The sequence below is a fragment of the Mesocricetus auratus genome, unplaced genomic scaffold (genome assembly GCF_017639785.1).
Source record: "Mesocricetus auratus isolate SY011 unplaced genomic scaffold, BCM_Maur_2.0 Super-Scaffold_100018, whole genome shotgun sequence".
NCBI lineage: Eukaryota > Metazoa > Chordata > Mammalia > Rodentia > Cricetidae > Mesocricetus > Mesocricetus auratus.
The window spans coordinates 10,822,592-10,845,757 of NW_024429199.1; the positions used below are offsets into that span (position 1 = coordinate 10,822,592).

Genomic DNA, 23,166 nt, shown 5'->3' on the forward strand with positions numbered 1-23,166 from the left:
CAGAGCTTTGCCTTTCCCAGAAAAGAATTGTGCACATAAGGGAAAAAAAATCAGTTGTTAAAAATTTGTGTGGGGTTATTATTAAATTTCGTATTCTGTCCCAGTAATGTGTTTATCAATTGTCTTTACAAAAATACCCACTGTTTGGGTTTCCATGTAAAATACTGAATGCTTTCCATGTAAAAACAAAAATATTTTTCCTCCTCACGTTTAATCAACATTGCACTGCATCAAGAAGGCAAGAAGGTGTCCAAATGAGAAAGAAGTAAATTAACTGTATTCAGAGAGCCTAAAACTATGTAGAAAATAGTGACATGTATACAAAGGCTACTAAAACTCATAAGTGGTTTTTACTGAATCTAAGATCAGTGCTTAAAAATCAATTGTATTCCTATATATTAAGAAATACCGGGACATTGAAAATTTAAACATAACTGCATAAGTATTTAAAAATTGCAGGTTTCTTCCCATATCCTTTGACTTCAAGAACAATGTGACAGAGACTAGTCTGGAAAAATAAAAAAAATAAACTATTGAGGGAATGGAGAATTGACACTGAGGCTCAGCATGAACCTTGCAATGATAGCTGGACTTTTAGTTCCTGTTACAGTAAATCAATAGGCCTATGATAGCCTACTTAGTAACTTACGTTGATTTAGGTGGTGGTTCAGTAGTGTTTGTTTTAGATTTAAGTTTTATTTTATGTTTATGGGTGTTTTGCTCAAATGTATGGATTATAGCATGTACATGTCTAGTGCCATCAGAGGTTCAAAGAGGGTGTCAGATCTTCCAGAGCCAGAGATGACTGTGAGGTACAATGTGGATGGAGGAAACCAAACCTGGGTCCTCTCGAAGAGCAGCAAGTGCTCTTAATCTTGGAACCAGTTCTCCAGTAAGTCTCAGTCTCCAAATTTCTGAGTGGATGAGTTTAAGAAGTATTTGCAATTTATGGAGTTTTTGTCTTAACGGAAGGAAGATGTAGGCAAGGCTTTGTTGGGGCCCATTAAGGAAAGGCTACTTTCTCCCAGCACAGCATGGCCACTTTTGCAGATTTTTATTTAAAAGAAAATATTTGTATCTATTTTGTTAAATAAGGTGTGTGTGTGTGTGTGTGTGTGTGTGTGTGTGTGTGTGTGTAAGAAAAGAATCTGAGTTTTACTCTGAATCTCAGGACCCTGATATAGACATGACATTCTGAATGTCAATAAGATTACAATATTACATCAGGAGGATTACTGGAAAATAAGAGACATATCATCATCCCCACCTGTATGTGATTATCCAAATTGGCAGGCTTGATGGCCCAGGCCTGGAATCCCAGTACTTGGGAAGTAAGCTACCAGCTCGGGGTTTTTGAAAAGTTTCTGTACCCCATAAGCTTCTCAGCTGATGCAGCAATCCAAATGAGACCAAATTAAACTGAATTAGAAAAAGCCCATGTTTAATGAATAATATGCTCCCCAATGATTTTCTGCTCCCCTCCACCAGAGAAGAAGAGAGACTGAAAAATCAAGTGTCTGTTTTCTGGGGACCAATTCAAATACCTTGTGGGAGTGGTCTTGAGCATCTCTGGGTGAGAAGTGATCACTTGGTGGACTTTCTGAGATGCAACAGGGTTTAGAGAGAGATAGGGGAGGGGGCTCCAGATGGAACTTCCACCAGGGCATTCCAGATGCTTTGATATATGGATGCCAGGGGCTGGGGTGATACTTCAATGGTAACAGATATCCTCAGCTCCATAGCCAGTTCAAGGTCAGTCTGGGCTACTTGAGATGGAATCTCAAAACACGTTAATCCAAATGAGTCTGTCAATTACCTGGATAGAAAAACACTCTCCAGGAAAACAGTCTGAAAAAATAGCATTTACCCAGCCTAAGCATGGAGGTCAGCACAGTAGTCTGACCATTGTGCACTCTCATTCCAGGAGTGTTTCCTTCTGTAAAGTTCCTGTAGCCATTGGCTACTCTCATACCTTGAGGATGTAATAAACTCTCTTGTTAACACTGCTCTGTGTCCTACTCACTGTAGGCTCTTTCTCACTTTTCCTTAACTAATTTATAATCTATATTCATTTTTCTCCTTGTTCACATTTTGTTTTTCTTGGGCATGAGACAATGAAACCAGATGCCACTTTCTTGGGGTAGCTCAAGTGACCCTGATCACCCTGCATCCTAGCTCCTTGAGGTCAATCCAAGAAAACCCAGAAAGGCTCCTCTGCACTCCAAGAACCCGTATCACAAGGACCCGCAGTCAGGCTTGGTGGCACTAGAGTTTAATTCTAGGAGAGGCAGAGACAGGCACAGATAGATCTCTGTGAGTTCAGGGCCAGCCTGGTCTCCAGAGTTCATTCCAGGTCAGCCAGGGTATATAGTGAGACTATCTTAAAACAAATAAAAACAAGTAACCAAAGTACCTGGAAAGAAACCACACCTTACAGTGAAACTACTAAAAGTTTGACTGACTAAAACCTCTATGATTGTGAAGACTGGAATGTGGCAGACAGGTCCACAACATAGTTCAACTTAGGTTATCTTTAAGCTCTTTATAGGTATTTCTTGCCAACCTTTTTGTCTGACTGTGAATATTCTTGTGAGAAACTGGTGAAACCCTTTTGACTGTATTTGTTTTTAAGATTTGTTATGTTTAATGATGTGTATGTGTGTCTCTCTGTGTGGGTATGAGTGCAGCTTCCTATGGAGGCCAGAGAAGAGGGTGTTGGATCTGCTGGCGCTGGAGTAACAGGCAGTTGTAAGTTCCCTCCTGTAGGTTCTGGGAATCGAACTTGGGTCCTTCAGAAGAACAGGCATTCTCTTTAACAGCGAGGTCATCTCTCCAGCCCCTTTTAGAATACGTTGACTTTTCAGACCACCAGCTTCCCCCAGCTCAAAAGTTAAGAATGTCATTAGAGAGCACCCTAGGGACTTCCAAGTTTTGCTGGAACTCACTCGTCTAGTTTCATTTCTGCGGCTGTGAAAATTAATCCGACTGAAAACAACTTCAAGAGAGAAAGGGGTTATTTGACTTATGAGTCCAGTACATACGCTTTGCTCGAAATTCACTCTCACCAAAGAATGAACTTTACAGCCAAAGAAGTGTGACAGGAACCATGGAAGATGCTGCATCTGTTTATATTTATCATGGCGGGTCCAACTTAGGTCAGAGAACAACCTGTGAGAGTCCTGGGTTTGAACTTATGTCCAGCAAGTGCTCTTACCGCTGAGTCACATCTCATGTCGGTTGCATGGGACTTTCAGTGCAGCAAGCTAACCCTGCACTAACCATCTTATGTGAACCACTCCAAATAAACTCACTTATTTGTGAAGCTAGACTTGGAATCTTTGGCCTATTGGTTCCTTCCCTTTTGAGGTGAACAGATATCAATGTCTTTCCAGAAAGTGCCCAGACAAGTCCGTTTTGATTGCTGCCACCGATCTTTGTGGATGAAGATAATACATAGCTATAGCAGCCATTAGAAAGGTCATGTCCCCCTACTTACTGACAGTGTTCTTAGAAAGTACATACTAGTAGGAGAAAGTGACTTACCGTCAGCTTGGAATATCTTTGGCCAGCAACTGACAGGTAATAATTATTCAATTTAGTTATTAAAGATAAAATCAGTGACTTTACTGTAGTATAAAAAGCATTGGTCACCCAGCTCTTACCTTTTTTGGAGAAGTCTAAGTGGTGCTTTATGTGCCTATAACTTGGGCGAGGATGGTGGTGCTGACATCCATTTTGGAGATATCCCAGCCTATAATTCTAGGCAGAATTACCACAGCACCCTGTAATTCCACTGCTAGCTGTGTACTCAAAAGCAGAACTGAAGGAGTGAACTTGAAGCAAGTGTGCCCAACACTTGCTACTCTCGCTGCATTCTTTAGAGTCGCAGCAGCAAGTATTTTCTGCTGTCAAATGTGTGGCAGGAGAGATTGCTCAGGGGTTAAAACAATTGCTGCACAATGTAAGGACTGGAGGAATTCAGGTCTCCAGGAACCCACATATTCGCTAGGTGAGCATGGTGTCCACCTGTATTTCAGTCTTGGAAGATGGAGACAGATCTAACAAGACTAGTCACTTAGTGAACTCTAGGTTTGATTGACTGACCTGCCTCAATAAATACTGGAAAAGGGGACCCACGATGATTCCTGACATTGGCTTTAGGCCTCCACATCTACCTATGTACACATACATGCATGCAAAAGTATATATACATATATTTAAACAGTCATAAAAAATGGACAAAAAAGAAAAGAAAACCATATATGACATCTTTGGATCTGTATTCATGTGTCAACAAGAACTGGGTACTATGAAAACTGACACTAAATAATATTAATCACAGATACAAGCTGCATTGAAGGTTTATATCTTATCTATTAGAACAAAAAAATTAAAAAACTATAAACCAGCAAGAATTCATACACTTGAAAGTACACAATTTACATAAATTATTTTATTCTGGATTTATAAATATTGACAATTTAGTTAAAATTATACACAACAATGAAAGGTATTAGTAGAATATATTTCCCTATACTGAGTTTAAGACTATCAAGGTAACAGTTAATGATCATTAATGCAGTAAAACTCATTGACAGGTCTTACACCTGGTATTAAAAAGTGTTTAAAGCACACTTAATAGAAAACAACAACAAAAAACATTTGTTCTAACAAAATTTATTATGCAGTAATTACAAAGATTAAAGACTTCCATCTCAAATAAAAATAATTGTTATAATTACACACATAATAGAGTATAGTACCCTCAGAGAGTGATTCCAATAAATATCACAAGAAATACAGTGCATTTTCAAATTGGACAGACAAACACTTTCTCATTCACAGTGCTTTACATGGGAAAGCCTGTCCGCATAATGATTCGGATACAGTCATGCTCTTCTAACAGTCCACCAGAGCTGTGCCAGCACAATTCGTTCAGAATGTGAAGTACCGGGCAAACCACTCCTGGCGCTGCGGATCTGGAGAAGCCACCGGGGAAGCTTCACTCTGAGGAGGACTGAATTCACAAAAAGAGAGACATAACCCACGATTAAATGGTTTGCAAAGTAATGGGAAGGCAATTAAACAGTAAGCACCGATTTCCATAACTGGCAACCCTTGTCAGAACTGTATGTAAGGACTGGCTACCCTTCTGCCTTCTCAGAGGGGTGCTCTGAGAGCAGGAGTTACAGCAGCAGCTCAGAAGAACTCAGTAACAGAGGAGCCACATCACAATGATTACTCCGTGAGGATGGAAGACAGCAGCTGGCTAAAGCAATATTATCATCTTGGAAATTTTAAAAAATTGAGTATTTGTGGGGAAAGGGAACAAAATAGTGTTCCTTCTTTTGGCAACTTTTCCCCTTTAACTATAATCTGCCACAAGCATTGATTCTCACGTTTGTATCCTTCACTAAGAACTAAATTTAGTCATAACTGAATCAAGGTAGAGTTCTTTTTAATGTTTGCACATTTATATTAAGCTACCATCATTCCCTAAGCAGATACTCTACAGAGTGCATTAGAAACCTGGCTCTCTTCTATTCTCCAAGTAGTACATCTTAATTCTAACTAAGATCCTTTGTGCTACTTAAGAAAACAAAAGCATCCCTACCGTCTTTGGGGGAATTACAAGGCACGCAACAATGTGTAATGGAAGCTCCAGCGGTCAAGTTCCTTGAGCACATGCACATGCATCCTTACTGATACCTGAGCACACCCACGCACGGGAGACAAGCAACACAGAGAATTTAGCAGGAGACACGGTCAGAGACAGACTCAACTACTGTTCATTCTTACTAGTTTCTTAGTCTTTACAAGAACTAGTCATTGACTATGTTACAAATCATTTAGCTTACAAGCAGAAATACTAACTCCACTGGTAAATTTTTTTTTATGGGCCAAAGTAAGATTTCATGGGCAGAGATAGAACTTAGCAGGCAAAGTGACTGGTTCTAAGCCAGAGTGTACTCATTAGTTTGACTCTTGAGACCCATGTCGTAGTGAAGGGACAGGCTAACATGTGCTCGCCTGACCTTGCTGCTCCACTGGTAATTTTTACCAGTAGTAATTTTTACCAGTGGAGTTATGAGGATTTAGGAAAAAGAAAAAAAATAAACTTGAATCAACAACAAGAAAAAGAAGTTGTATTAAGTGAGCACAAAACAGTAATTAAAATTTTTTAATCCTTTAATGTCTTAATAATTTCATTTCATTCAAAATTTACTTAATATATTTAATCAGCTCTGAGGCAGATTAAAATTGGAATAATTTTAAAAACTGAGGTGTTTCTAAATTTATTTATATTTAACTGTATCATTAAGTTCTCAGAGCTTATTTTACTTTAATTTGGCAATATGCATATGTATCTTAATAAGCAAGATAAAAGGAAATAAATATATAAACCATAAAAATAAAAATCTTAAGAAATAAATAAGCACGAATAAAAACTATAAATATTGAAATTCTGAGCACATGTATTATGTGAACACCTCAGATAGGATTTAGTAAATTCACTAGTGATAAATTAAAAAAAAAATCTTTGGTCAGTGTCAAAACAGAATTCTCTAGAGTGGTAAAATATTTTCAAACTATTGTAATTATTTTTTAGGTTTTTGGAGTAGTGGATTTCTGCAATACAAAAAGGAAAATGTCTCAAGTTAAAAATGTAAAGAAGAAGAAGAAAAAAACTACTGGTGAGACAAGGCTCACCTCAAAAATGCCTTTGGCTCTTTGGGCGGCAATGTCTGTGGGAGTGGCTTGTTGCTGTTGAACTCAACTTCATGGACTGGAGAATTGGGAATGGGTTCCAAGCGGGTAGGATGTCCATTGCCCACTCCACCGGATTCCAGAGCACTTAGATTGGGAACACTCACAAACCTGTTTGTTGGGGACTTATCATTCTTCTTCTTTTGCTGCGTTAAAGATAACACACGTGAGAATACTCGTCTGCTGCATAGGAACCAACAAAAAAACAGGAAATAGAAATTTGGCATGGAAAATTTTTGGAACCTTTAAGTCAAATTATCATGTTCAAATTAACCAGTGTTACCCAACGTGTGGTCTGGGGACCCTCGAAAGTGTTCACCTACATGGAATCCTCTAAGATAGACCATGCTACCAGGATAGAAAGCACAGGAAAGGGACAGTAAGGAGTTCACCTCTAGTCCCTAACCACACAGTGGACTCAGGGAGAGAAGAATAGGCTGGAGTGTGGGGTGCAGGGGACAAGTGAGGTAGGAAAAGTTCCTAACACCACAAGGGTAAGTGGGTTTAGGCTAGAATTGGAAGCATGAAGTTAAGCACAATAGTAAAAGAGAGGTCCATGAACTTTATCCATCTGTCAAAGAGAGGCTGTTCTTGCCTGGAAAAAAAGGAATAAGAAAATGCTTGGCATAGTAGTTTGAAACAAATCTTATATTCTTACTAAAGATTTAAAACTGACAAATAATTTGATTTTAGATTCTCTGTGCCATCTTTCTGATGAAAGAAAATTGAATCTGCATAATTAAATATGCATTTTTAATTAATTGGCAATATTGTGAATTAGCTCACAATTTAAAGGCTATAGTCAAGAGTAATCAATTTTTAATGTCTAATCAGTACTTAAAATGAACAGAAATAAGAGGAACCCATATGCACCATCAAAATTTGTCAGCTTGCAAGTTATTAATTTAATCCCAAGAGATTTTATTCCTAGTTCTAGAACTGATGAGCACCAGCCTTCATGAAAAATAAAAATTGGTATGCTGTAATTGACTTAGAATAGTCCAACATGTTTTTCAATTGGATGTATGCTGAATTTCTTTTCTTGCAAAATTAGTTTTAAAAATGGAATAATATCTAAGAAAGGACATTCCTCCACTTAAGATAACCCAGTCTCATGGCCGTTCTCTGTGTCACCCTGTGGCTGACAAGTGTCTACAATACAGTGTATCTCTGGCATCAGAGCACTGTGTGTTGAGTGAAAAGTGGAAAGATATTAGGAGTCAACAGCATTCAGAGACTCTCTCACCACTCTATGCCTTTTCTTACTCTAACATTTGAAAGGTTTCAGCTTTTTTTTTTTCTCCTTTAAGAAATTATATAGCTGATAGCCAGGTGTGGTGGCCCATGCCTTTAATACCAGCATTCTTTGAGTTCAAGGCCAATTTTGTCTACACAGTAATATCAGCCAGGGCTACATAGTGTGACCATGTCTAAAAACCAAACAAACAAAAAACCCATAATTCTGGTAAAATTCTAAAATATTGACTTTAAAGCTAAAACAATTAATTCTGATAAAATAAATGCATAAAATTATCTAGTATGCTGTTTACGTAAACCTTAAAATATTTTCTAACTAAAAGCTATGTTATCCTAAATTATTACTTTTAAAAATAAAATTAAAGTCAAGTGTATGTCACACAGCTATAACCCAAGAGATTAGGAGGTAGAGGTAGGAGGATCAGTAAGCAGCTCAAGGTCAGCCTTGGCTATAGGGTGAGTTCAGGACTGGCCTTGGGTATAGGGTGAGTTCAAGACTGCTCCTGGGTATAGGGTGAGTCAAGGCCAGCCTTAAGTATAGGGTGAGTTCAAAGCCAGCCTTGGCTTCAGGGTGAGTTTAAGGGCAGCCTAGGTCACATGAGATTGTTTCAAAACTCAAAAAACAAAAACAAAAACAAAAACCTAGCATAAAGTTAACTCTCTTCATTTATTTATTGAGAGCTTTCTACAAGAAGTTCTAAAGATAGAACTATCATTTTTAGTTTGCAAAACACTAAAGTTCAAAGTCTGGGAGACTCCTGAAGAAAGAGTAAATTTGGTATTCTAAACAGACAAATTGTATAAGTTTTGAAAATAAAATTTCTGGATTTGAACCTAGCAGAAATCAGCACAATGTGAAGTGACAAAATATGGAATTATAAAGAGCTTTAATGTAAGTTTTATTTTATTATTGATTTCTCCTAAGAGATTCACAATTGATGTGAAATCAGTATATGCAATTACTTATTCATTACTTGCTTTATTTATAGAATAATTTGTATTGATAATTATTTGCAGTTTAACACATTTACTCAACACCCACTGTGCCCAAACACTAGGGCTGGGAAAGGGAGCGTGTGAAATAGTGGATAAGTTAGCCAGATGTAATTCAAGGCTCTTCCATTTGTTCTGAGAGAATAATACAGAGTCAGAAAAAGCCGTACTTAAATTGCCAAGAACAGTCAAAGAATGTAGAAAGTGAAGTGTATGGTGTCACCTTTAGTCCCTTACAACAGAAGGCCTGGAGCTAGGAAGAACTGTTTGACATCGGGACTGGAGTCTTTCTGAACTCCACAGGTGATTGTGGTCAATAAGGAAATGACAATAAATTTGGGCCAGAGTCAAATTGTTTCAATATTAATAATATATATATATATATATATTTTTTTTTGGTTTTTACGAGACAGGGTTTCTCTGTATTGTTTCGGAGGCTATCGGTCTAGCCTGGCCTCGAACGCACAAAGATCCGCCTGCCTCTGCCTCCTGAGTGCTGGGATTAAAGGCGTGTGCCACCACTGCCCGGCTTAATAAAATATTTTAAGGAGTATAAATTACCTATAAATGAGTAGCTCACTCTGAAAATGATTAAATAAAGAACTAATAAACTTTAGTAGGAGATTATTACTCTTAAGAAACCATTTGGGGGAGCTTTACCCTTATGCTGTTTGCTCCATATAACTTAGCCCATTTCCCTCCAGGCCTTAAGTACATCCCTACTTTACAATGTCTATGGCACATACCTTAGCCAATGGGTTAATAACACCAACAGTAGGACTTGTGTTAAATATTTTGTTGAAGTTAGTTTCTCGATTGACTAATTCCAGTTGATAAAATTTATTATCCTCCTATGCAAAAGAATTATAAACAGCCTTTCAACATTTTCTATTATAGATTTACAAAATTAAATTGTATGATTGCCATTCCATTAAAAATTTAATAAACTATAAAGGCTTATATATTTTGTTTAACTATGTCTAGGCTTGATTGCCTGTGTCTTAAATGTTGCTAGCAGGTCAGTTTTTAGCACCGTTTAATAACCTTTAACTCAAGATAGGATCCACTAAGGTCCTGTATTTCTTTGTGGTACTCATTGTGGCATCTGAGTGTGTCTAACTTGTACTTGAGGTGTATGTACACACAACTGTCCTGACCAAAATCAGGATAGTCCTGAAGAGACACCTACCAGAGTATAGTAACAATGGTCTCCAGAAAATTGCAATTTTCCCTCGAGTCTCATGCTCAGAGAAGGAAAAAGGCAGAGATGCCAGGCAGAGGTAGAACTTGTCCCCAAACAGGTTTTCAAATAGTTCTGACAGGATGCCAGATCACCTAGTTGGAGAGACTGCAACTAAGACAATGATGACGGGTAACATCAATCTGGGCCAGACTGTTATGTTATGAATACCTCTTGCCTGGCATTCAAACCTCAGTCCCATTCAAGACCCAAAGATGGACAATGGAATTCAGTAGAGAGGCTCTTGAGACTTATTTTTACCTCTTCTCATGTGGCCTCATGTAATACATATCTTTTTTCTGCTTTTTACCATTGTCTGTACAATTGGCCTGTTGAGAACGAGTGGCCAAGTCTCCTGTATCAGGGTTGCCAGGGCCAGACGCTGACCCTAAGAATTTCTGTTAACATACATGGCTGAGTGGTTGCCATATATAAACATGACACTACCATATAGTATTCTACAATAACTGAAAATGGATTTGATCTCATCTAGTGTTTTCTTTGACATAGTAATGTATTATAGCACTGACGACAGAAAGAGAATAGCCTCTAGAGAGAGAAAACCTTTCATTTTGGAGTCATGAGTATGATGTGCTAATTGGACAAGCAGACTGGGAAGGCTATGGCAGACAGCAGCAGGGGGAGAATGCAGGCTGTGTTCAGACTGGCCCTGATTCTAGTGTAGTCCAGCACAAGCAGACCCTTCATAACCATCTTAGTCGCCACTGACTGTCATTTACATTACAGATCTTGGCCCCACATGCCTTGAGGTTCAGGGAATGACTGTTACAGAAACAGTGTGGAATGGCCTTTTGGTGAGGATAAATACAATTGTATCAGTAACATTTCAAGTAGTAACTGGGAAAATAAATTGCTACTTGGAGGCCAGAGGTCAATGTACTTTTGATACTTGCTCACTTTATAAATGAAACTACAGTTTTTCACCAGTCTACTGCTGTTGGGTAGAACTATGCTCATAGGTACCACGCTTGGAGAACTGGGTGCTTGACAGCCATAGGAACTCTCCACAGCCTACTCCTGGGCTCTTTCTATGGACCCTAATCACCCATGTTGGCTTCAAAAGGAACGTCCCAGTCTTCAAAACAGATGGAATTTTCTAAATCATGAAAGTAATTCTTAGAGGATGTCAGAATATTGCTCTTGTGCTGTTACACAGTAATATTCAGGATGTGTAATTAAAGCAACCAAGGAACATATAGATGGTAAGTGTCGTTTTTTCACTTTTACCATGACTTTCATTTATTAGTGGCAATGAACAGCAACATTTTAATTACTGACCAGAATAGAGAATTTTAGAAAATTCTGAACTATTTTTATAAATTTTCAAACATTTGTATTTTTTTATTCTCAAGATGGTATATTTACGCTACAATCTTATTTTTTCCCTCGAATGGACTTTTGTGTGTACTTCACACTCAGCACACTGACTCCCTGATAGAGTACACAGTTCTTCCTCCTCAAGATCATGAAACCTTCCTTTTCGTTTGTTTGTTGTTAGCTTTTGACACAGGTTCTTGTGTATCCCAAGATACTCTTGAGTTTGACATGATGCTCAGGCTGGCCTCAAATTTAAGATTCTCCTACCCCAGTCTCCTGAGTACACGGATGGCTCCATAGCTCTCCTGATCAGTGTTTGGTGGAATACACTTCAGAAAATTAACATGATTCATTTGAAATGAAACATGATGGCAGGTGATGCCTGCCTGTCATCCCAGAACTTCAGCTATTGAGGCAGGAGGATTGCTGTGAGGTTAAAGGACTTGATAGCATAACTCCATCTCAAAACAAAACAAACAACATAAAAAGAAACTCATCTATAAGTTGACAGTACACTCTAATGCATGGCTATCTTCATAGATTTTTCTTAGTTCTAACTCTGTGGTAAAATGTGCATCCCTATACATAGGATGTTAACTCTTAAGTGGTAATGCCATATTATTAAATATTTCATATGTATTAAAACTTTCAATAAAAACACTGAATAGCATAAAACTCCATTATTCTAATCAAAATTGAAATCTGAAATTACATTTTAATAAACTTGATCACAACACAAAAATTTTTCATTTTCATTTACCATTATTCAAAAATACTTCCGCATATCTTCCCAACCAATAGTCTATTGATTACTAACATGGTTATACTAAAAACAAAATATCTTACAATTAGTTTCTTTATGACCTGGTCTCTCTCTGTAAGCAAGGATTTTAATTCTGCGATCATCTGTATATCTTCGGGCTTCGATTCTCTCATTAGGTACTTTTCTTCCATTTCTTCTAGTCTATAAATGAGAAAACCTTTATCTCACTGATATGACACAGACACATCCTGTTCTAATAGACATCAACATGTTTCAATTAGTCCAGTTAAATACACACATTTAACTAAGACTTGCAAGCATGGTAGCATGATTGCCCCAAGAACTGCAGTTGTTAAAGGTTTCATAGGAATAGGAGCCAGTAAGTGCTCCCACCACAGGTTACTTTTGGAAGGATTTATCCATTTGATGTCATATGTGAATGAGGTGAGGTGAGCTCTGTGAAGGAACTGAGACACTGAATAATACAAACTTCACAAACTGAGGTCAGTGACTACTGGGAGTGATTACCATCAATAATGTGTGTGATGAGATATGTAACATATATAAGGAACAAGAAAAGATACAAAGGCGAACAAAAGACACACATGAATGATATCCTCTTGTCTTAGTTTGTGGGGAGCGCAGTGTTAAAGCTACATTATGAGTCAATATGGACCAGTTAAAAAAGGCTCATCAGGTAAGAGAATAATCACATTTCCTTGTCAGCTTACTCTTGTCTGAATGGTAAGAGACTGTTAACAGGAATGAATGCCACCGAAGACTACAACACAGACCATTCTTACGAGCAGAGGTGACATGGATCATGCTGAGTCTAAGAGTGGAGGCAGGGCCGATAAAAAGAATGCAAATGAAATCTGCTGGCTTAGTTTGGGGGTGGGGGGAGAACGGTTTCAGAAATTATAGATAATTAAAGCAGTTAATTTTTATTATTTTCAGAATAGACAAGGTGGAATTAAAACTTGCTAAGTTGTGGCTAATGAAGAGTCTTGAAATAATTTACTTAACAAGCATTGAGAAACTTCTAGATGATTTATCATGAAGATACTGGTGATCTGTCACAGGCAAATCCTAGAGAGTAGACAATCTCTATATTTTAGAGTCAGAAAAACCCACCATGAAGCCAATCTAAACAAATGATTTGGAGAAAAATATCTGGCTTCCCGCCCTGTCCCTGACTGCTGGTCTGAAGGGAAGTGAGGAGCTAGACAGTGACTGTCCCTGGCTCACCTGGGACTTGCCTAAGTCAGAACAGAAGTTTGTCACACAGCACATTTCAGTACATTTCCCCCTTTTCTTTTTTGACAGTGCATACTAAGTAAAAACAAATGATATCCTCTGAGGTCACAGAATTGTCTTGCATTTTGATCACAACATGAAAGGAATTGCCAACATACATGCATTTTATTAGGCAAGCTTGTCGTCTTCTATTCAGGTTTGTAAATACTAGCTATTCAAGAGGGAAAAAAGGCATTTGGACTTTGGGCTGGAGCAGCCACAAGATGTCACTGGAGGGCTGCCTTTGTGGTTGGAAGCAAAGCAGATTTGGATCCACTCCCCACCGCTAAGAGAACAGCTGGTAGAAAGGGTAGCTAAACCCCAGCCTAGATGTTATTTTTGTGGCAGAACAAGAAGTAGTAAAGCGAATCTAAGACAGCCATTTACAGTTTTGGAACGTCTTTTTTGTTGTAAAGATCTCCCCTGTTCAAGTGTGTGTTTTAATATAGCTGAGACATCCTGTTGTTATATTATTATATTTATATTATAATAATACAATAATAACACCAATTATTATTATAGAAAGGGTCTCATTATGTTGCCCTGGCTGGCCTGGAACACATTATGTAGACCAGGCTGGTCTCTAACTCTTAGAGATCCACCTACCTCTGCCTCTGGAGTGCTGGCATAAGTGTGCAACCACCACAACTAGTTTAGCTGAAACATTTACAAAATATTTATTTATTTATTTAATATATGAGAGTGCTCTATCTGCATGTATGCCTGCATGCCAGATGGCACCAGATCGCATTGTAGATAGTTTCTGGGAATTGAACTCAGGACCTCTGGAAGAGCAGCCAGTACTCTTAACCACTGAGCCATCTTTCCAGCCCTAGCTCAAACATTTTTTACCTACAGAATTAATATAATTCTCCCCACAGCACAGCTTTACATCAGCAAAAATTTTAATAAATAACTAGATAATAATGAAGGTAAGCATTGAAAGGCAGCAATCTATACGAATGAATAGGAAAGCATTAAAGGAGAGAAGAGGAAACTATTATGAACTGGTTGTAACTTTTAAGTGTACAAGAATCCCATTCAACATTCTGATGAGAAGGAACTTAGTACCATTCCAATATCTACTTCAAGGCAACGCTGGTCAATGTTTTCCCTTTTCACAGCCATCTGGGCAGCTTACTAGACCAACAGTGCATCTAAAAGGCCTAGTGCAAAGGATGACGTAGAGTCAGGAGATTGGGGAGGGGGGAATCTAAGTTTGACTTTTTCTAGTTCTTTTTGTTTCCTTCCATCCTTTATTTCTTTGACACAGGGTCTCAGTTTATATCTTGGATTTGATGTGAACTCAGAGATGCTCCTACTTGGGTCTCTCAAGTGTAAGGATTATAGACATGTACTACTATGCCAGCCAACCTCTAAGCCTTATCATCACAAGGAGTCTGTTTGGTCCCATGGATCTTAAATAGCCTTTATGAAATATACTTCTGACCCTAATGCATAAAAGTCATGTCTCTGAACATTAATATGGTAGGTAGAATCCAATTTTATTCTCATTGAGTTTTCACATTATCACTAAAAATAATATATAGAAAGACTGAATATAGAAAGGAGAAGCAGAACACACGGGAGGGCTAATTAGGGTCACTGCTAGACTCCAGCCAAGAATATTTCTTGAGGGGTGTGTGTGTGTGTGTGTGTGTGTGTGTGTGTTTGTGTGTGTGTGTGTGTGTCTCAGAGTGTAAAGGTCAGTTTTCCATAGCTCACAAACAACACAGTTCTGCATTAAACTGTGCAAAGATGTTTTCCAAGTTGTCATCTACCTCATGTTGCTTTATAAGACGCAATTGACAAGAAAATAAATGACTAGAGACTGCAGAGCTGAACAATAACATTATCTGGAACATATGCAGCAAAAATTATGTTTTATGAATTCTGTTATATATAAATGAAACAGAGGACTGAAGCATTTCACTGTTGGACTTCTATAATTTCCAAGCAAATGTTTATTTGGTGTTAACAAGACCACTACTACTTCCAGATGTCCTCAAAGCTTATGGGAATAGCCTGAGTGGTAAATTAAACAAAGAACTAAACAATTATAAAATCATTGGAGGTTTAGAGATTATGGACTCAAAATAAGCAATTCTGGTATTGCAGAGTCTATCCTCATAGTTAAAAATTACTGCCCTGTTTAATGTCCATGTGCAGACTGACAATTCTCTCATAAAGAAATAGTCTTTTGTTCCAATACAGTAAGGTGCTAATTTAAAGTGATAGTCCATATCTGTAATCCCAACCATTGTGGGGTAGGGACACAGAAAACAAGGGTTCAAGGACATTCAAGAACTATGTAGAACCCTGTTTCAAAAAAATAACAACAAATAACAAACCCAGAGAAACTAAAATGACAAACACTAAGCACTTTTTATACAATAATACAATAAATATTTCTGGACCCCAAGGTACTGGGACAATTTTTAATTTAGCTTAAACTCTACCAATGGAAAAATGCCACTTAGGTAAAATTGAGTAGCCTATTCTCTCACTTGCTATTATGTTTTTTTCTTCCTTAGGGTCTTAGGAATTTAACTAATATCTTGTATGTGCTAAACAAACATGCTACCACTGAGATATGTCCTATCCCCTGCTTGTTTTTTTTTTTACAAATGAAACTCAATACATTTTAAAATTAGATGCGAGGTTCTTGTTAGGACAACGTCAAGACAATCAAATTTCCACAAAACTCTAAGGGGGTCTGAATACTCAGCACACAGAGCACAGTTTCTAAAAGTCTCTTCAAAGACTTTTAAACCTGTTCTCGTTCTCCCCAAGAGTTCAGCAGGTGTAGCAGAATCTAGAAGAATCTAGAAGAGAAGCTTCCAGATGCTCTAGTGTTTCCTCAGCCCCATACTTTGGCCTGCGGGCTGAAGCATGTGCCTTTACAGTTCCCTCTCATCCTTCTAATAAAAGTACCTGGGTTTGGAATCAGAAGCACCAAAGCAGAGATGCAGGTGTTCATGTCACAGTAGAGTAACCCCTGCAATAGGCTGTGAACAGTTCACATTGCCCGCTCCCCACTTATCAGCTGTGTAAACCTTAATCACTCAGCAGATCTACAGTCATCATGAAAGGGCATGGCCAGAAACATCCGGGACTACTTCCCAATATGCCAGCTTCTAGTCCATGGACTGTTATCTGCATTTAAATTAATTATGGTGAATTAGGGTTTAAGTTCTCAGTCACACTGACTACAGTTCAAGTGTTCCATAACTACTCATGGTTAATAGCCACTAGACTGGGAAGAGCCAATAAAGAACATTTTTGTTATCATGGAAAAATCTGTGGGACAGTGCAAGTCAAGACTAAGTGTACATGATTTGACTTTAATTAAACAAGTGATTACCTAAATCTAAAGGAGAACTATATGGTATTAGCAGGTAAGAAGAGAAGTATGGTTGGTTAGTATAGACCCAAGGCAAAGTATAAAATAAATGTTCTAAAAAAGAAGGCAAAACATTTTACTTATCAGTAATACTAATTCTTCAATTGTCAAAAGTTCAAACTATAGAGACATTAAGTTAATGTTTACTATCTGTTGAAATTTCACAATGAGCAAAACCGCAGAGCAAAACTTTTCCTTTTCCTAAATTACTATTTCTAAGGAGATGCCAGGACACACAGACAAACACGGACTGTTTTTGTGATGTGAAGAGGGACACCAGAATATCAGTGTCTGCCCAGAATACACAGAGGTCAGGAAATGTGAGAGCCATGCCTCTGAGGCCAATCATATCTGATTTCTACCAAACATGTTCTACGTATGCTCTGCTGCATTGCAGACATGTGAGGAGGTCACAGTGGGTGAAGGGTAAGGGCAAACAGCACACCACTGAGCTTGTGGAAATAACAAGTTTCTTCTCGGTTTTATGGGTAACTTCACTAAGTAAGAACCCACATGCAATTTATCCATGGCAGATTCACTATATGAACACCATGTGGAGAGAGCCTATCAGCAAGAGTGCCTCCTCCCTGAGGACAAGCCAGTCAAATAAGCAGCTGGGGGCCTGCTCCTACTTGAGTGTGTCTGTGTGTGTGTGTGCACCTATGCCTGGAGTATTTGCGGAGACTGAGTGGTTACACTGTCAGAAGATGTGTAGATGGTATCTATATTGGAGGTAGGTGTGTCGGTATTAGTCACATAAAAGCATAAGAAGGCATCACAACGCTAAGAGTCTGATCCTGTGGGTAGTGGTGACTTAATTGTTACCTTATTGAAGCACCTTAATAACTGGAACAAGAAGGACTATCAGTGAATAAGCCATTAGTAGCAGCTTAGGGTATATTAAACCTAAGATAACCTAAAGCGGACCAGGGGTTAGTTCAGAGAGACAGACTGAATTCAAAGTGAGTTGTCTGTAGCAGTTTGGAAGGATCTTGGAAAGATGGGCTATTAATCTTTTTAATGAGTGTTAGGAAATACGTACAAATTTTGACTTGAATAATGGGCTTACTAAATTTGAGTAATAACTTTATTTGTAATGATTTTATCGTATAGATTCCTTAAATTAAAAAAGCCATTTAAATGCTAATCGTGGAAATTCAGGCAGTCCCCAAGTATTGGAAATGAAGTCTCTGTCCCTTTCCTTCCCTGGGACCTACCAATGTACTTGCTAAATGGAGTCACATTGTTAACGGTGTATGCTTGCTCTGAAGGACATTTTGTTTTTTGTAAAATAAGTACTGTTAAATTATGCATGGCTTTGTAAAATACCTATTGTTCACATTGTACTAAAAGCTTCACATTATATAATGAACACACTTTGAGACATCATCAGAGAAGTGATGTACCATGGGGGTCACTGTTAAGATATGCATTGTTTTAGCAGACCTGCGGCAATAGCAGCAGAAACAAAATCATTCAATGGCCATATCCTTACTTACAGAACATACGTATCACAATGATATTACATCTGTAATATAGTACTTAAGTCTTCCTCACTAAGTATCGTTTTTATTAGATTCAGACAGTTAAGCTGAGCTTAGACACAGTGCTCCTCAGTTTATTATCCACACACACATTTTCTTTAGTGTAATATGACTTACGACATTTGTAAAGCTGCATTTATTTCCTTGAGTAGCTCATTAGTCTTATTAAAATCTGCCAGCATGATATTTTTCTCTCTGAGGTGGTCTGCTGTCATGACATCCAGCTCTTTCTCAAGTCTCTTGTTTATATCTTGTTCATGCAACCTGTTTAATTTATTTTTAGTTAAGAAAATGTTATTCTGAAGTCAGGATTTCAAAACGTCTATGTTCTACCAGAGTTGAAATGCCCCCTTTTTGGTATAACATTTGGAAAATTAATGCAAACAGGTTAAGTTAAGCTATGTAGTTTCCTATAATCGTCTGGTTAGTGTTAAATTTTGTCTCCTTTAATGCTTTTTTCTAATAAAAATTTTTAAAAATCCTTAATTATCATCATTTCCCAAAGTTAATGAATAAAAATACATCATAAAAACGCAGACATATGTTTTCCAGATGATATCATACCCACCACATACAGTGAAAAGTGGTCTTCTATATGTTATTGGGAGGGCACTCTAGTCACAAAACTAGGGTCATATTACTAAGCATATCTCCAACAATATTTTAGTCAACAATGCATCTTTTGCTATAGTTACTGGCATACCTCATCTGCTGGTTGGATTCACTTCGTATTCTGAGTATTTCTTTCCCCTTAAGTTCCAGCTCTTTTGTTAGGGTACTTATGTTTTCATTGAGGTGCTGGACCTCCTTGTCCAAGTCTGAGATGTGGCGCTCTCTGTGGCGTAGTTCCTCTTGCAAATCACTAATTCTACACATGTGCTCCTTACTCTGCAAAAAACAAAGAACACCATAATGTTTTCTGTAGATTTGGTTTCTGTGTTGATATGAGGGAGAGAAAGATGACAATTTTGAATGTTAATAGTTCTGACAAGTTGTTGTAGAATATTATTTTAAGATGTGTTGCATTTGTTTATGTTGTGGAACATTTGTTTAATGATGCAAAGATGTGTTGAAATTTTTTTGCTTTTGTTTAACATGGTAAATCTGTGATACTTTGCTTGTCTAAAACATCTGATTGGTCTAACAAAGCGTTGAATGGCCAATAGCAAGGCAGGAAAAAGGCTAGGCAAAGCTAGCAGGCAATGAGAATAAATAGAAGAAATCTAGGGAGAGAAAGGATCTAGGAGTGAGAGAAAGGGAAGGACTCTGGGTGCCAGCCACCCAGCTACCCAGCAAGCTACTGAGTAGGAAGTAAACAAAGGAATATAGGATAAAGATAAAAGCCTAGAGGCAAAAGATAGATGGGATAATAAGTTAAGAAAAGCTGGCTAGAAATAAGCCAAGCTAAGGCTGGGCATTGATAAGAATAAGTCTCTGTGTGTGATTTGTTTGGGGACTGGGTGGTATGCCCTGAGAGTAAAAAACAACAACATATACTCTAATTTTTCTCAAAGATAATTTATTTTTTTACCTTTTTTATTACTTTTTAAAATTAGAAACAAGCTTTCTTCACATGTCAATCCCAGCTTCCTCTCCCTCCCCACCTCCCTTGCCCACCTACTGTCCACCCCCCCAGCCTCCCACCCTATCCCTACTCCCTTCCCCATAGGGGATATCCAGATTATGTCATTTCCTTCAGGGCAGGGCCTATGCTGGACCCCAAGAGTCCAGGCTGAAAGAGCATCCCTCTTTGTGGTATGGACACTGAAAGTCCATTTATATGCCAGGGATAAACACTGATCCACTGCCCAGGGTCCCATAGATTATCCAGGCCTCTTCACTGACACCCACATTCAGGGAATCTGGATCAGTTCCATGCTGGCTTCCCAGCTGTTGGTCTGGGATCCAAGATCTCCCCCTTGTTCAGGTCAGCTGTTTCTGCTGGTTTCACCAGCCGATTCTTTAGCCCTTTGCTCATCACTCCTCCATCTATGTCACTAGGTTCCAGGAGTTCAGTTCAGTGTTTAGCTGTGGGTGTCTGCCTCGGCTTCCACCAGTCACTGGATGAAGGTTCTAGGATGGCATATAAGGTAGTCGTCAAACTCACTATCAGGGATGGGCATTTAAGATAGACTCTCCCCTATTGCTTAGTTTGCCAGTTGGTGTCATCCTTATAGATCACTAGAGATCTCACTGGTGCCAGATGTCTCCTCAAACCTATAATGACTCCCTCTATTATGGTATTTCTCATTCTGTTCTCCCCTGTTTTTCCCCAACTTAACTTTCTTGCTGCCCCCTGACCTCCTCTTCTACCCCTCTATTTTTCCCAGCTCCCACTCCCCCACAACACGCTTCCAATCTGTTCAGGAAATCTTGCCTCATTCCCCTTCTCTGGGGTACCATGCATATCTCTCTTAGGTTCTTTCCTGTTTCCCAGACTCTCTGGCAGTGGGATTGTAGGCTGGCACTCCCTTGTTACACGTCTAAAATCCACATATGAATGAGTACATACCATGTTTGTCTTTTTGTGACTCGGTTACCTCACTCAGGATGGTTTCTTCTAGTGCTGTTCATTTGCCTGCAAATTTCAAGATTCCATTTTTTTCTGCTGAATAGTACTCCATTGTGTAGATGTACCATATTTTCTCCATCCACTCTTCAGTTGAGGGACATCTAGGTTACTTCCAGGTTCTGGCTATTACAAATAATGCTGCTATGAACATACTGGAACAGACATCCTTGTTGTGTGAATGGGCATCTTTTGGGTATATGCCTAAGAGTGGGCATATTGCTGGGTCTTGTGGTAGACTGATTCCCATTTTCCTGAGGAATCTCCATATTGATTTCCAAAGTGGCTGTATGAGCTGGCACTCCCACCAGCAGTGGAGGAGTGTTCCCCTTTCTCCACATCCTCTCCAGCATAAATTATCATCGGTGTTTTTTATTTTAGCCATTCTGACAGGAGCGAGATGGTATCTCAGAGTTGTTTTGATTTGCATTTCCTTAATGGCTAAGGATGTTGAGGACTTTCTCAAGTGTCTCTCGCCATTTTAGACTCCTCTATTGAAAATTCTCTATTTAGTTCAGTCCCCCACTTTTTTATTGGATCCTTTGGTGTTTTGGACAATTGCTTCTTGAGTTCTTTGTAAATTTTGGAAATCAGCCCTCTGTCAGATATGGGGTTAGTGAATATTGTTTTCCCATTCTGTGGGCTGCCTTTATGCCTTGTTGACTGTGTCCTTTGCCTTACAGAAACTTCTTAGTTTCAGAAGGTCCCATTGGTTAACTGTCGAAGTCAGTGTCTTTCCTACTGGTGTTATGTTCAGGAAGCGGTCTCTTGTACCAGTTCGTTCAAGAGTACTTCCCACTTTTTCTTCAGTGTGGCTGGATTTATGTTGAGGTCTTTGATCCATTTGGACTTAAGTTTTGTGCATGGCGATATAGATGTGTCTGCAGTCTTCTCCATTCCAGAATCCAGTTATGCCAGCACCATTTGTTAAAGATGCTTTCTTTTTTCCATTGTATAATTTTAGCTTCTTTATCAAAAATCAAGTGTTCATAGGTGTGTGAGTTAAAATCAGGGTTTTCAATTTGATTCCATTGGTCTACCTGTCTATTTTTGTGACAATACCAAGCTGTTTCCAGGACTACAGCTGTATAATAGAGCTTGAAGTCACGGATGGTGATGCCTCCGGAAGTTCCTTTATTGTACAGGGCTACCCTGGGTCTTTTCTTTTTCCATATAAAGTTGATTATTGCTCTTTCACAGTGTGTGAAGAATTGTGCCAGTATTTTGATGGGGATTGCGTTGAATCTGTAGATTGCTTTTGGCAAGATTGTCATTTAATTTATGATCAGTGGCAGAGTCTGGAGTAGAACACAGGTCTCTTCGTAAGTTGTATAGATCTTGTAGTAAACTGCTTGTACCACTGTCCTTTAATACCAAAAGGATTTTCATCTAGGGATCCCCCCTCCCACCCAACACTCACATTCCATTCTTTGGAAAGGCAGCCTTTGACTGCTTTCACTGCTGTCCTGATAGCTTTTTGTCTAGAAAGACTTCCCTATAAGCCAATGTTTTTACACATTCTGTAGACATTGTCAACTTTACTGTCCACATAGTTGAAGAGTAACTTCCCTCTATGGTTACAAGGAGGTCCATTTATCATAGCAATGAAGAGCAAATCCAGGCTAATTTGTTAACATGGAAAACCCACAAAGTAAAACTTTTAAATGTAAAAACAGAATCTTTCTCTGCAGTGCCAACTGCTGCATCCTTCCATACACATATATCATTACAATCACAGATTATCAAATTAAAAAAAGGACACTGGGCCAAAGAGCAAAGTCTAAAAAGTATAACCCGTAGTGGTTAATTAATACTTTGGGAGTATGAGTTATCTTTCTTCTTTTTGAGGGTCTACTCTTTCTGTGTAGTATGTCATACAACGTGACTGTTTAAGTTAAAATATATAAAAATGAATATGTAGTTCCTTGGTTGTACTAGACAACCAACTACCACAATGGACCTCCCAGACATAGAACATTGTATTGACGTGGATAG

The 23,166-nt window shown here is 38.5% G+C and overlaps 1 protein-coding gene across 12 annotated transcripts in view; it reads right to left on the reverse strand.

Annotated features, from left to right (window-relative positions):
* Positions 1 to 4,438: 4,438 nt before the first annotated feature.
* The window catches only part of Fam184a (family with sequence similarity 184 member A), a 110,093-nt gene continuing 91,365 nt past the window's right edge, over positions 4,439 to 23,166 (reverse strand). For 2 of the 12 annotated variants that reach the window (XM_013115817.3, XM_005073299.4), the window contains 6 exons: positions 19,306 to 19,490; positions 18,720 to 18,866; positions 12,443 to 12,560; positions 9,765 to 9,869; positions 6,712 to 6,914; positions 4,439 to 5,017 (listed from right to left, as the gene is read on the reverse strand). In XM_013115817.3, coding sequence (XP_012971271.1) covers positions 4,936 to 5,017; positions 6,712 to 6,914; positions 9,765 to 9,869; positions 12,443 to 12,560; positions 18,720 to 18,866; positions 19,306 to 19,490 — 840 coding nt within the window. In that variant the 3' untranslated portion in view covers positions 4,439 to 4,935. Of the gene's footprint in view, positions 5,018 to 5,614; positions 5,710 to 6,711; positions 7,364 to 9,764; positions 9,870 to 12,442; positions 12,561 to 18,719; positions 18,867 to 19,305; positions 19,491 to 23,166 lie in introns of those variants that run through there. The other 10 variants (XM_013115819.3, XM_013115820.3, XM_040728116.1 and 7 more) reach the window with 8 other exon arrangements.